Source organism: Cylas formicarius, unplaced genomic scaffold (genome assembly GCF_029955315.1).
Source record: "Cylas formicarius isolate icCylForm1 unplaced genomic scaffold, icCylForm1.1 PGA_scaffold_10__41_contigs__length_53128322, whole genome shotgun sequence".
Taxonomy (NCBI): Eukaryota; Metazoa; Arthropoda; class Insecta; order Coleoptera; family Brentidae; genus Cylas; species Cylas formicarius.
In genome coordinates this window covers 12754198-12767903 of record NW_026844214.1, presented here as the reverse complement: position 1 = coordinate 12767903, position 13706 = coordinate 12754198, and the positions used below count along the sequence as shown (strand labels likewise).

The following is a 13706-nucleotide window of genomic DNA, read 5'->3' as shown; positions in this document are numbered from 1 at the left end:
TCCAAGTACAATTAAATACCTTGGAAACTTTTCTAAATTTGGTCTAGGTGTTTTATAGCAATACTTCTCTTAGTCCTATCCCACACATGGCGGAACAATGGCGGAATTTCCGTCGGCAGAGTCCACGTAGAATCCACCGGGGAATCAGTACAATACCTTAAATGACGGAAAAAAGTTGGGATTTCTAGACGCGGATGGCGAAGGATTGTAGAAGGTACGAACACTATATTGTTTTATTAGGCTTTTGTTAACTTGGTATGTGTCCTGTTGATTAATGGTTTGATGGTTGCGGATAAATTAATCCAATCCAAATTGGTGAGTTGATGGAAGAAGAGAATTGGGAAGCTTGAACCAAGAAGGAAAAAACACGATACGGCTACGTAACTAAACTTATTATAGTATACTTCATTTTTAAAAATATTTTCTATATGATGAAGTTTTACGTTTACGATGCCAATGAACAATTTGGTCTAAAAATGACAACAGTAAAACCAAGTTCATGATAATAAGTCAACAGAACATCAGAAATTTCAGTTGTTTACCATAGAGAATCTAACAGAAAGAGTGTCCAAATTCACTTATTTGGAAACGATATTTAACAAGCACTCTCTACACACTCTTCTACTGAGTAGAGTCATTGACATTGAATATATAATATATAATGCGAAACGAAAAGAAATACGTCTCATTTAAGATATTCTCCAGGAAAAAACCTGTTACAAGAGAGACCCGGGAGGCGTAGGATATCATGGTGGAAGAACTTAAGAACATGGTTTTGTAAAACAACCACTGAATTATTCAGAGTAAAAAGGTTCATTATAGCAAGGGTAATTGCCAACGTTGGAAACGAATAGTCCTTTGGAGGAAAACAAGAAGATATTTGTACGTTAAAACTTTATCTGTAAAATAATGTACTTCCATTTGTCTCATAGGCAAAAGAGAAACTGATAAAAGCGGAAGCTGACTATGTGGGTTAATTAGAGCTGAAGCGCATTTTTTTGCTATAATGTTTTTAAAAGTACCAAAGTAACCAACACTAAAGTCTTTATAGATAAAGCGACAGAAACTTGATATTTATCGGACATCTTACCAATAATACCAATGGATTTCTCATAAAACTATAAAGACTGTTCTGAAAGCTGGGGTTTCTTATAAAATATCCGTTGTTATATAATAAAATTTTGAGCTGCGAAAAATGTTAGTTGGGTTTACAGTCATGCTATATACGTTATAATAAAACCTTAAGCCGTTAATTTTGATTTGGACATGCTACGCAATAATACTTACCGAGATATAAACCTTTGGGAATATGATAAAAATAGTTAACATTTTTATGACGTCGATCAAGACTAATGCCATTCAAATTAAATGGAAAAGAGAGGGTTCAAAATTAAATTGTATTGCGGATTTCATGGCATTCAATTATTTTACGTAAAAAAAAAACAAAATTAGAAAATAAATATTTCTTCAAACTTGATTGTAAACAGTCTATTGTTGCAGGTTATCCGGTACCAACCACTGCAGTTATTCTATTTTTCTATGGAATGCAAAAATTATATGTTATAATTATATATTAATTGAATTGTTAATGGAGCTACAAAATTTGGTTAGCGCTAAAAAAAATTAGGATCTCAATAACTTTCTGAAAACTCAAGAGCCCCTTCGTTCAAGAAAGATGAATATCGACATTGCTTGATACACGCGGGATATTTTATAATTGAATAATAATATTGTAAGCATAAGTTATTTATGGAATTATTAATTACGGTAGTTGTGTAATCAGCCACAATATTTTGGAAATTATGGAAACTATTTTGAAGAACACCATCCAAGCACCCTACTCAGATATTAAGCAAAGACAAATGGATAAAAGAATCTAGTGCTTTACGAATAGATGCGAACATTTAACATAAATTTTGTATTCTGATTTTTAGAACAGCTATCCGACATCCGTATTAGAAAAATTGTAACTGCAAGTAATAGCAATGCTTGAAAAATGACCAGAAGCTCAGATTCAGTCAAAATAACTAACTAAATAGACCCTGTTCTACCGTGAAATATCACATCTTTTGGTCTTACTTATTTTACACTTTTTTAATATAGAATTGAGTAACTCATGTTTATAAAATCTTTGGCTTCAAACATTAATGATATACGCAAAACGCTAACCATGAGTATTTTAAAATACTCTTCTTAAATTATATCTAACGAAAGCATTTTTTGTGCCTAATTATGAAAACTGTACAGTACGGAGAAATTATTTTACAATATTATTTACAATTTGAAAAATCCAACCAATTCATACCAGGAAAGAACCTTTCGGGAGCAACAGCATCCCCACCAACGGGGGGCAATGGTGGCGGTCTCCACAATGAAGGGGGCAGTCTCGGTATAGGCCGGACTGGGACAAGCCTTTGTCAGTCGACTTGATGTATAGCCTGATGTTTCCGAAGATAGGCTATCTAGAAACCAAGGATATCAACATAAATAAGAGCATAAATATGAATACATTGTTAACTAATTTTAGTTGATGCAGATGGTTACGATTCAAAATTATGCACCACTAAAATTTGGGTCAATTTGAAAATTAATATTCTCGCAAACTGTTGACTCGTAAATTGTAAAAATGTTTTATTTAAATTTGCGTTTTAGACATTTAAAGAGTTTTTAGAGAAAGCCCAGTTTCGTACTCAATGTTTTTACATTCTTTGGCAATTTAGATCAATATGAGTGTAAAAGTCGATGCATAGCCTCATCTTTTATCAACATTTTGTATTTTTCTTCACTTCTTAATCTCACTTATTAAATGCAATACGGAATTGAATGTCAAACGTACTTATTATCAGACGACTCATACTTTGAAACAGAAGTTTAGATTTCCCTCTAAGCTCCCTACGCTTGTGATTATACAAATTCTCTATTGGGTTAAGGTGTGAACTGCGTCCACACAAACATCGGTATATGCTGATAAAAAGTCAACATAAAAAATAATCTGCAAGATTCGGCGTCTTTTACCAACATCTACGTTTTTAATCGATTTGATCTGCCCTACAAATAGGTAAATTTTTAGGTCATACGAGACTTCTTATAAATAACTTATACGTTTTTCTTAGAATGTGTGTCACCTGCTTCCAATATTTAATAGTAAAGGAATGAATGTTCAATAGATATAAATAATTGATACGAATGCGTTATGTTTAATTGATTAATACCGTCGATATTTTTTATTCGTATCCTTTGCGCGGTGACAAAGAAACGGAACCACTCAGTAGACCAAATATACGTAGTTTGATTAAGTAAAAAATTAGTTTTGATTAGCATTTTGCAGTGTTTGATAAGGAATGTTTTCGTATAAAAACTTTTTCAATACGGAATTAAAATTCAAATAACAGAGTTAGTAGTAGTAGAAGTAGTATTAGTATTATTTTAGACAAGTCAAGCGCAAATAATAACCAGTGAAATAGGAAGAAAATGATTACTTTTTAAATAGAATTGTGGTTGGATTTTTTCACACTTTTAGATATTCTCATAACGGTATCATTATAATAAAAGAAGTTAAATGAGCACTGCTAAGAAACTAATTAAAGTGAGTTATTTCTTGGTTTATACAAATAAAATACAAGGTTTATTATTACATTCTTGGATTCTGTGAAAAATTCTGGAACTTTACATGTAAAATTGAGGTATTTTATTTTCACATAATATTGCAAAGATGGAAATAATTACCTATATTTTAAGTTATAGCATACACGGTGTTTTCAAAATTATCTAGGTATTGCAAAATATGTAAATGGTTAGTTCTAAATGTTTTAATATTTTCGAATAGCTTAGAAACTCACCCTGCGAAATCTTTTGCCGCAATCGTTGCAGGGAAACTGCTCGCCGGACTCTGATTCGCTAACTGATCCGTCGTCCTGTTTGTTTTCTTTGCTAACCCTCGGTTTATGCCATCGCCGGTGCGATGCCAAATTTGCGGGGCAATTAAACACCTTGTCGCATTCGGGGCAACGATACTCCACGTGGACAATGCGGGAACACCTGAACCATCGCGATTTGATAACAGTTTTATAACAGTTTTTATAGTTTTATAAGAAAACTCTTAATGAGTTTTGTCCAATAAATACCAAAGCACTTTCAGTTTTATAATATTGCATTCAAAATGTTTCCGATACTTTATAAAACTGTTGGTGTTGCTTATTTCAGGTTTTTTAAAATGGTTTTATAGCGTTCTTATAAACTTTATTATAACACTTTTACTGTCAGGGTTTTATGGCTTACTCCATAAAACCCATTTCAATATTACAGCACCTAATAAATATGCCGCTATGGACTAATTTGAAACCACCGTGTCAATACTGGGCTGTTTTCCCAACTTCTGTCGTTTGTACAATTTTTAAAGGCCCGTTTAGTTGAATACTAAACTTTGTCCAGGTATTTATAAAAACTAAGCACACTTCTTAAAAGAACAAATAAATAAACAACTAAAAAGTGGGGATATGAATTGCATATTTTCCGGTTTCTTTTAGTTTTATAGCAGAATTTTTTTTTTATAAATACTTTCTTGCTAAATTATAACACTATGGGTATTTCGAAATTGCCTTGGTTTTTATTGGAAGAGCAGATAATTCTATGAGACAGCTAGGTAAGTTTTAAATAAGTTATGACTGGAAACTCCATATAAAACTATAAGTTTTTAAAAGGCGAAGCTGCTAAACATTGTTATGTTAACTAGTGAGCTGTTAAAGTTTCAGCTGTATACATTCCATAGTTTGTCTACAAAAACTGATAAAATGAAATGAAAAAATAAATCAAGCTGAGTTGGACAAAGTTCATGACACGTCTGCTTCTAAGTTTGTGTTTAGAATTAGGCGAATCAGTGAAAAAGTGTCTACTCACTAAAAATTGGGTGTGAAAAATATCTTAGCAAGATGGGTGCCGCGTTTGCAATCATGTGGTCGAATCTTGATGAGTTTCTGAGCCAACATATGACAAAACAGTGGATTTTAGAAAGCGAAGACATTAAACCACTTAGTAAAGGGAACAACGATAACATCGGGGTAGTATGCGCCATTATTGTCAAAGCTGCGCAAAAAAAAAGAAAAACGTCCTAATCTGAAAAAAAAAGATCCTGTTGCAGCTGCGAAAGCCATGAAATTAAGTTTCCAATTATTAAAACATCCACCGCATTCACTACATTTGGCCACCAGTGACTATTTCTTGTTTCCTTAGTGGACAAAGGTTTACGTATTAGTAGGAAGTAATCGCTCAAACGCTTAGACAAACGTATAGGGTTAAAAGGAAAGTTGAAAAGTAAACAGATAATGTACAAAAACAGTTTTTTCTACTTTTTTCTAAGGACTTCGATATCAACCCACGTATAATATACTTTCGTTACATAATCTGTGTCCATATTGAAAGAAATAATGATTGGCCTCATTTAAAAAAAACTAAATATGGACATATGCTAACAACAATAAATACTTTGTACGTCACCATGGGAACGCATCAATATGATTCGATTGTTTCGAGATGCTCCATAACCTACTTGAACTTTTATATTTTTTAATAATTCACTATTTTAAGGAGTTTCCGACTCACAGTGCGACATCGAAAACTATTTTATCGATACTCATCGATCGACACGGGTTAGTTCTCGTACGCCCTAAACAATGAACATAATGAATACGTACTTCTTGTTAAGCCGTTTGAACGCGCCGCGTAATTATACGTTAACGTAAAACGTTGGAACAACACGCAACGTTCAATCAACACGTGGTTCTCACATTGTGCGCGTGTGATGGCGCACGGCGCTTGCAATACCGTGAAACGTATGTGACTGAAGTTAGAGTTGAACATGGATTCGGATTTACAAACATTACAGTGGATCAGTTCGTTACTTTCCCTAATGCGATCAGGAAACGCCCGAAAATTACATTCGAGATTGTTGTTGTTGAGGAAGTTAATAAATCAGTAATAAATTAATTCAGTTGCTATTTTACAGTCTCAAAAAAATCTGACGTGGTCACTTAGGTGAGGCTTAAAATGATGTATTGTTCGACCATCTTGAGACGGGAAGATACAAAACTACCCACAAAACCTAAGATATTTTATGTAGCGTCATTGTAGGTTCCTGATGTCAAAAAGATATCTTCTGCATACGTACAGTATTTAGTAGTTTGCCGATATTTACTAGCTATAATCCAAAATAGATACTTTTGTATCATGCCCAATGATGGATATGCTCGGAAATTAAAAATCTGCACATCCTATGGATATGTTATAATTATGTTATTATTATGTTATGTTATGAATGCTTATTCAGAATTAATTTCCTCACAATTATTAGCAAACTGGGCTGTTTCAGAAAACATTCCGTAAAAAAGATACCAGGGTTAAATATCCGAAATTTTGCATTGAATAATTACCAATTAATAACCGGATCATCTTACAAACACCTTGGCCCATTTTGTGTTCCTTAAAGCCTAGAGACAAGTTTTTCTTGTAGCTATTTATTATGATGGTCAGAAAAATATTTTGTGTGTGAAATAACAGGTGAAACGTGCGACAAAATTCCGTTTCCCCGTAGCATTGAACACAGTTAATCGAACCGACTGCTCATTTCTATATAAAACACGTAACAAACACAATAATTATGACACAGCTCTTGAAATTTCCCAGTTTTAACATGATTACCCATATGCATTGTGTTCTATTTGGTGTTACCAAAAGTTATATAGGTAATAAATGCTTTGGATGGATTTTTGGACAACCTCCAAATAAACTTTGTTTCAGAGATACAAAGTAAAAAATTATGAGATTTAAAAACTTACACGCCTTGTGAATTTTAAAGGAAACCACGTCCCATATTTGAATCAAAGCGATGTAAGCCGACCGAATTTTGCTTATTTCTTTTTTATACCTACGGCCCAGTAGTTTTAAAATATCAATATCTGCCGAAAATATCAGATTTTTTCAGACAGTCTTGCATCATAACTGTTATAATTTGATCCACCTAGCAGATTGCTTGGTGTATTAGGCGACTAGTCCCTTTGAGTATATCTATGAAGACAATCAATTTTTTCAGCAGATCGTTCATCAAAGGCTAGCATAAGATAAGCCGAAAAACACAATCAAACCAGCAAACTATTCTCAGTTAAGATTTATGAACCAACACAAAGAAATGCATCACTTACTATAAATTATCAAGGACCGCAGTATAGACAACTAAGATTGTATAAACTCAACAAAAAAGGAGATAGATTTGAAGAATTAGGTGGCTGATCAATTATAGAAATTGTAAATGTCGATACCGTAAATATATAAGAATAATAATAAATAATATAAATGACGTATTTTTCATAAGCAAAACAAATGACATGTTACGAGAGTTGTAGATCGCTTTTATTAGAGGAAAACTTGTCCTACCTTATAAAAAATACATTGTTGGAACATTTTCGCTTTTTCATTAAGAACAAAAATGATTTGGTCAGTGGAAACATTTCAAGAAGATGGGACATTCGAAACCATATGTGGCAACTGGCTTAATTTTGTTTTAATTATGCAGGTTTCCCCCAAAAAATCATACCAAAATATACCTTGTATTATTAAAGGAAAAAGCATCTTCGGAAGATGACAGGCATACGAGGTCGCCCTTCTGATAACTTATGTTTCTAAACTCCCTTTAGTGGTTCCATATCTGAGAGAGCATCAAGTTTTATAACATTACAAAACAAAAAACATCACGATTTTAGACATTTCGAGGCCCTCCTCTTCCTGTGAGATAATTTTAGATATGTACTATTAAACTTTCAATTTAAAAAAACTGCTATAGGAATTCAGCACCAACGTTTGATTAAATTTGCAAGATTTGGTACGCTGTACGATGTGAAATGAAATACCTGTGCTGGGCTAATCCGAAAGCGTCCTCGTAGAGTTCTTTGCACAGCCTGCAGACGTAATCGCCGATGTGGTTTTCGATCTTGGCTAATTCTGCTTTGGCTTCTTCGGTTATTTCGACCACGTTGAACGCTGGGTCGATGTCGCCTTTCCTTACGACTAAATTTTCATCGGGGCGCAGTTCTCGAATTATGGTACCGGACACTGGTGAGCTGTTGTCTTCGTCAAAATTGAGCTTACGGATAGCCTTGTTTTTTTTCGGGCTTAATGAACTCAACTGGAACAACACGCCTTGTTAGGATCGCTCCATTTTTGCGTTCTCTTGCTAATTTGCTTTACAATATAGGCTAAAATTATAGTTAGAATTACGTTCATTCTCGCCACAAGATTATAAAAACAGCCGTTTATTAGAAACTGATTTAGGTTCATTTGAAAATTCTTAAGCGTCTCTTGGTTCTTTATTTCAGTAGGCTGTAGATTAATATTTTTGTTTTCATTGGGTTAGTCTACAGTCTAGACAATGACCACACTTGAGGGTATTAGGAAATAATTGTTTCACCATTTAATATAAACCAGTGTCTCTCTCTAAAAATGTGAATATCAAGTTCGAGAATAAGAATACCGACAAAGTCATCTCTTAAAGGGAGGTTTACATGACTCGTTCGGTCGAGCATGCTGTTGAGGCCCCACTTCTGGCTTTTGAAGACACCTAAGTTGCTTTCTTGTTAATATTTGTCTTTAATTTAGTAAAATAAAACACGATGAGTTTATTTTTGACGATAACTTTAACTTTTAGGAAGAAAATATAACCGACATCGTCTGCGAACTTTAGAGCCACACGAAAACAGGTTCGAGACGATCAAAAATACTTTTTACGTAGGTAATAAAGGAAAACGATTCCGGGACGGACGGAATCCTCTTTGGCGTAATTTTGTTGTTTCGACAGCAGTTTATACAGCATATTTAGTTTTAATTTCGTGAATTGTCTTTAGTATTGTACGTATGATTCAAATGAATGCATCCAAATCTGTTGCTCTGTTATTCTCTAATGATAATGTTCGAGATGAGCTAACCGAACGTATAGTAGGATTGTAAAAATGTGTGTGCTATTGATGAAAATGCAAAATTAAGAAAAAGCAACAGCTTTATATATCAAATATTGTGAGTTTCAGAAGAAAACCAACTACTCCACTAGAACCCAAGTAAAGAAGTTTATGCAGGATAGTTTTTAGCTTTTCGAAAAGTTTACGTATAACCGACCTAAGAAGGGTTTCTAAAAATGGATAATTTCCAAAATCACTCTGTATCTCAAAATCCGAGATAACTATGCGATTCCTGCTGCTGCCACCTTTCATTTCATGAAGAAGTAGCCGTAGGTCACAAAACACACTGTACATAACAACAGTTCACTACATTTCGCTATCTTAAGCAACAAAACATTGAAGCGTAATAATTATCAATATCAAACTCAGCTCAGGAAGAATTGCTGGGCATATCTATACAAAGCCACAATGCGAATAAGTGCGGAAATGCATTAATAATTCCGTTTTTTTTTTTGTTTTAGAAAATTTCGAGTTCAAATGGTTAATGAAAATTTACCTTTGATTTCTTACTTGGTACTTCCGGCGTCGGACTCTTAGTCTTTGGCGAAGGTGTACTTGGGGGTGTGATAGGAACTTGCGTGCTTTTCAGGCTCAAATCCAACGGAGCCGCAGGAAGATCCAGCGGTTCCGAATAACGTATATATTGCTGGAAATGCAAGAGTTGAGGTTCTATGCCCAGTCTTTCTAGTACGGTCGACTTGGGGTAGAAATGGAGATTTCTAGATAAAATATGTACACCGTTAATTAATTTGTTATTATGTCTAGCTGTAGGAATTTAGTGATCCATTATAAATATAAATTCTAAATGTTGTCATTTATATAAAAAATGATAAAAATGCAAATACGGCCAGACGCTAATATATGGAAATACACAGGGAAGATAGACGCATACCATCCGAATCAATTTATACATTTCAACTGACGTTTTAAATCCTGGTGAAAAATTAAATATACTTTTTCCTACTCCCTTCTATAAAATACCAAATTATACACCGATCTAGCGCGCGGGTTTTCGCAAAACAACACAAATATATTCGCTGACATGACCCTCAGAACTGACAAACGTCAAATCTCAGGGAATGGGAAATATCTCCGACAACATCCGATTGCTCCCAAAATCGTGTGGTGAAATCCAGGAAATGTCCGAAGTGGCTCGGCTTCGTGGGAAACGAAATTGACGTGGTAAAGTGACGCTTCCCGCACGCTAGATCGGTGTGTAATTAGGTATTTTACATACTGAAATACAAAAAAATGTAGAATACTTAAAAAATAAAGTTCAACTTTTTAAATTCACCAAAGTTCAGCGTTTGACTGTTGAAAATTAGACTGAGGGATTAGCATTTTATAGATATATGTTGCAAATGTTGGACAATCATCCATGGTTTTTTCATAAAATTTTATGAACTCACGAATCGACTTTCACCACAGCGGAGATGCCCAATAGAAAAAACTTTAGTTGATAGAAAATGATAAAAAATATTTGGAAGTTGAACGTTGTAGATGTCGATCATTAAGAGTTTGATGTGATTTAAAACATAACCAAATATAGAGTATAGACATATAGACCGATAGACTAGAGAAATTTATTTAAAAATTTTAGGAGAAGAAAATGTTTTACAAAATATCACAATCAATTAATTAGCGAAAATTATATAGCTGCCGAATGGCGCCGACAGGATATTTAAATAATACATATCCAACATGTATTGGGCGACAGAGCACAATATGATGGTGTTGTGGGGTATTGAAAAAACAGTTCTTTTTCTTATGCGACATGACAATATAGATCACATTAAAGAACTTAGAAGTTAACAAGTTAAAAAGTTAAAAAGAGGGTATCAACTGTGTATTCGGGAAATTGGAAGAAAATTTCAACATTTGGCGCAATATTCCTAATCAATAAATTAGTGCTGGTATTTTAAAATTTTATTGTTTTTATTTTTATCTCCTTTTAAACAATAATATTGAAGACTTTCCACAACTGTCATAACTAAACAAAAGACTTGACGTTGGCGTGACCAACTAAATGACGATTTTATTTTTGGCTAACTCTGACTTAAATGTAAAAAATAATTACGACATATATATTTGAAATCAACGTCAAAGGACCTTTCTTTTCATGAAATAATATATAGGGCTTTCAATTTAAAAAATATAACTTTGATATACTTTGCATTTTTTGCCACACTTTCCGCCTTCCTTCCGATCGGACTTTAATTCATTTCATTTATTACAAATCTGTACTGATAATTAAAATTTATCGCCCTGAAATCATCCATTTGTTAACTATGTTTCATTATGACTTTAAGTTTACTACTTCAATACTTTTTATCTGGACCAGGATCTCTAAACTTTCCCTGTTTGGCATAATTACAGTGTGTATGTTAGAGTTGGTTTTCATTTTGTTCCTGAAGGTATTTGAAACATATTTTTGATTGTCGATCATTTTGTGAAAAACAAATAACCTTTTATTATATTTGTTCAACCATATCCTTAATTTTGTGAGATATATGTACCGTCAAAGTATCTTTGCGCCTCAGGTTAAAGCACGAAAATGACAAGTATCTTTTTCTTTATAATACTACAATACTACAAACTTTAATGTTGTACCATCAATATTGACTTAGGCGTTACAGGCTTTACAACTAAATTATCATTGTCTAATTATTATTTAAATCAGAATAGTTATGCATATGTCTTACGTTATTTCAAGACCGTCGAGTCGGGTCTTCCAATCAAATAGACTATGTCTCAAACATACTTAATTAAACAATCAATTTAATTAAATTAAATATTGTTTATAACCTGTCCAAGTATGAAAATAATATGAAAAATAGGTAAAAATAAAAAAATGTATTTTGTGACTATATATTTTTATTTTTCAAAGAAACTTCCAATAAAAGATTTGTAAATAGTGTAATATTTTTATGTTTATAATTTTTAATAATAACCATAAGGCTATTTTTCTAACCAAATTTTTCCTTGTATTATATAGTATAAACAACCCTACCCAGAACAGTTTTCACTTTTTCGATAAGTTTACCCATAACCGAATTGCATAGGTCACCTTTCATGTAATAAATTATTAAATTAAGAATAAGGGAGATACGCTGTGAAACCAACAAAAATAGGAAACACCGTACAACAAATAGGAAAATTTTACATTTTACAAAGAAAGTCAATTAGAAAATAATTATTGATGCTTACAAGAACTAAAATATTTTAAAAATTTTTGACAGTAACTTCTAAATCGTGGGTCTGGGTAATACCCTTTGCAAACGAACCAATGGACTGTTCAAGTCATAGTTAGTTAATGGAACGTAAAATCAATCTTCAGACCGGGTCCTATGATTAATTCTAAAATTCAATTTTAAAAGAACAAAACTACAATCGATTATACTTAGAGTATTTGAATGCAACAAATTCACAATAATAGGATCGTAATCCCTATGATTATATTCTGTTATACGTTTTTTTTTTTTTCACAACCGAGCGAAAAGTAAAAATTTGCGCTTCCAGAAAAAAGCGTAAAGCTGCATTTGCCACTTGCCGAGCTAAACTTCTCGCTCAGAGTGGCAATGTATCACTTATATACACAAATAGCTAGATCCCTAAATCTAAAGCCATAGTTGAAGCAATTGTTTTAAATTTTGAAAATTTTTTGAAGGCGCTGTCATTAATTTTATAGGAGCACGAATGGGTGGATAAGTAGAAAAGTTCATGTTTTCTCGAAAAATATGATATATAATTGCCTCGGGTTATTACGAGAATAAATTTTATTGTTTTAGCAATAACGCCAACATGTTATAGACTGTCACTGTACCTGTAGGACGCGAAATCCATCTCATGGTGGTGAGGATACTGCACACGAGGCATACCTCACCGGGTATCACGACCGATTGCGCTTACAACTCACATTTCACTGCACCGCGCTTTACGGAAGTTCTGAGGTTTTAAACTCCCAATGGTGACGCATACCCCGCCTAAACTCTCCAACTGTCTTGCGCTAGGTGGGGCGAGACAAAACGCCGCGATTGGCGGAGCTTTTGCGAGCTTTGTTCATTGGCATCGCCTGAATACGAGCTTTAGTGCGCTATTTGGAGCGTCCGTCGGTGTAACGGATTTTGTCGAGGAGGAATGGAACAATTTAGCGAAAGATTTTCGGGGGCGGCACGCCGAGGCGTGTATTTTGACGTTGCGTCAGGATCTTTACGCATTTGCCGGCACCATTTGAATATGCTATGTTTTAATAGATTTACAAAACATTGTTCTCGACTATAGTAAACCTATTCGCTATCTTTTTGTCAGTTTCGGTCGGCCTAAAATTCAACCCTATACTCTTGCGAAGCATCACAAATAGTTGACTTGAAAAGTATTAAATTCGATGTCAATATTCTATATTTCTTTTAACAAAACCACTGCGTTTTTTTATTTAATCTCCTTGACTGTCATGTTTTTGCGCAATCTTCGAAAGACACTGTTATACCCAAATTACAACCGTTATCATGGGAGTTCAGGGACAGATGTACAGATGTACACTTTTCTACAAATCTTCTAACTTATCAAGAGGCACTGTTGGGTGCTTTTGAAAATAATTTTTAGTTGGATAGTACCTGGTTTTTGTAGAAAGTTTCTAAATTGGCTATCTAGTTCCATTTTGGCATTGAAGACAAATAATAAGAATCAACGGCCTAATATCACGAGACA

General features: G+C 33.6%; 1 protein-coding gene across 1 annotated transcript; it reads right to left on the bottom strand.

Moving 5' to 3' along the window:
* Positions 1–203: 203 nt before the first annotated feature.
* LOC132706445 (insulinoma-associated protein 1b-like) lies at positions 204–12957 on the bottom strand. Its single transcript, XM_060677793.1, has 5 exons — positions 12823–12957; positions 9496–9718; positions 7899–8173; positions 3840–4038; positions 204–2462 (listed from the first exon to the last, which is right to left on the bottom strand). The coding sequence occupies exons 1-5, from the start codon at positions 12873–12875 to the stop codon at positions 2418–2420; spliced, it is 795 nt and encodes a 264-aa protein (XP_060533776.1). The 5' UTR covers positions 12876–12957; the 3' UTR covers positions 204–2417.
* Positions 12958–13706: the final 749 nt, after the last annotated feature.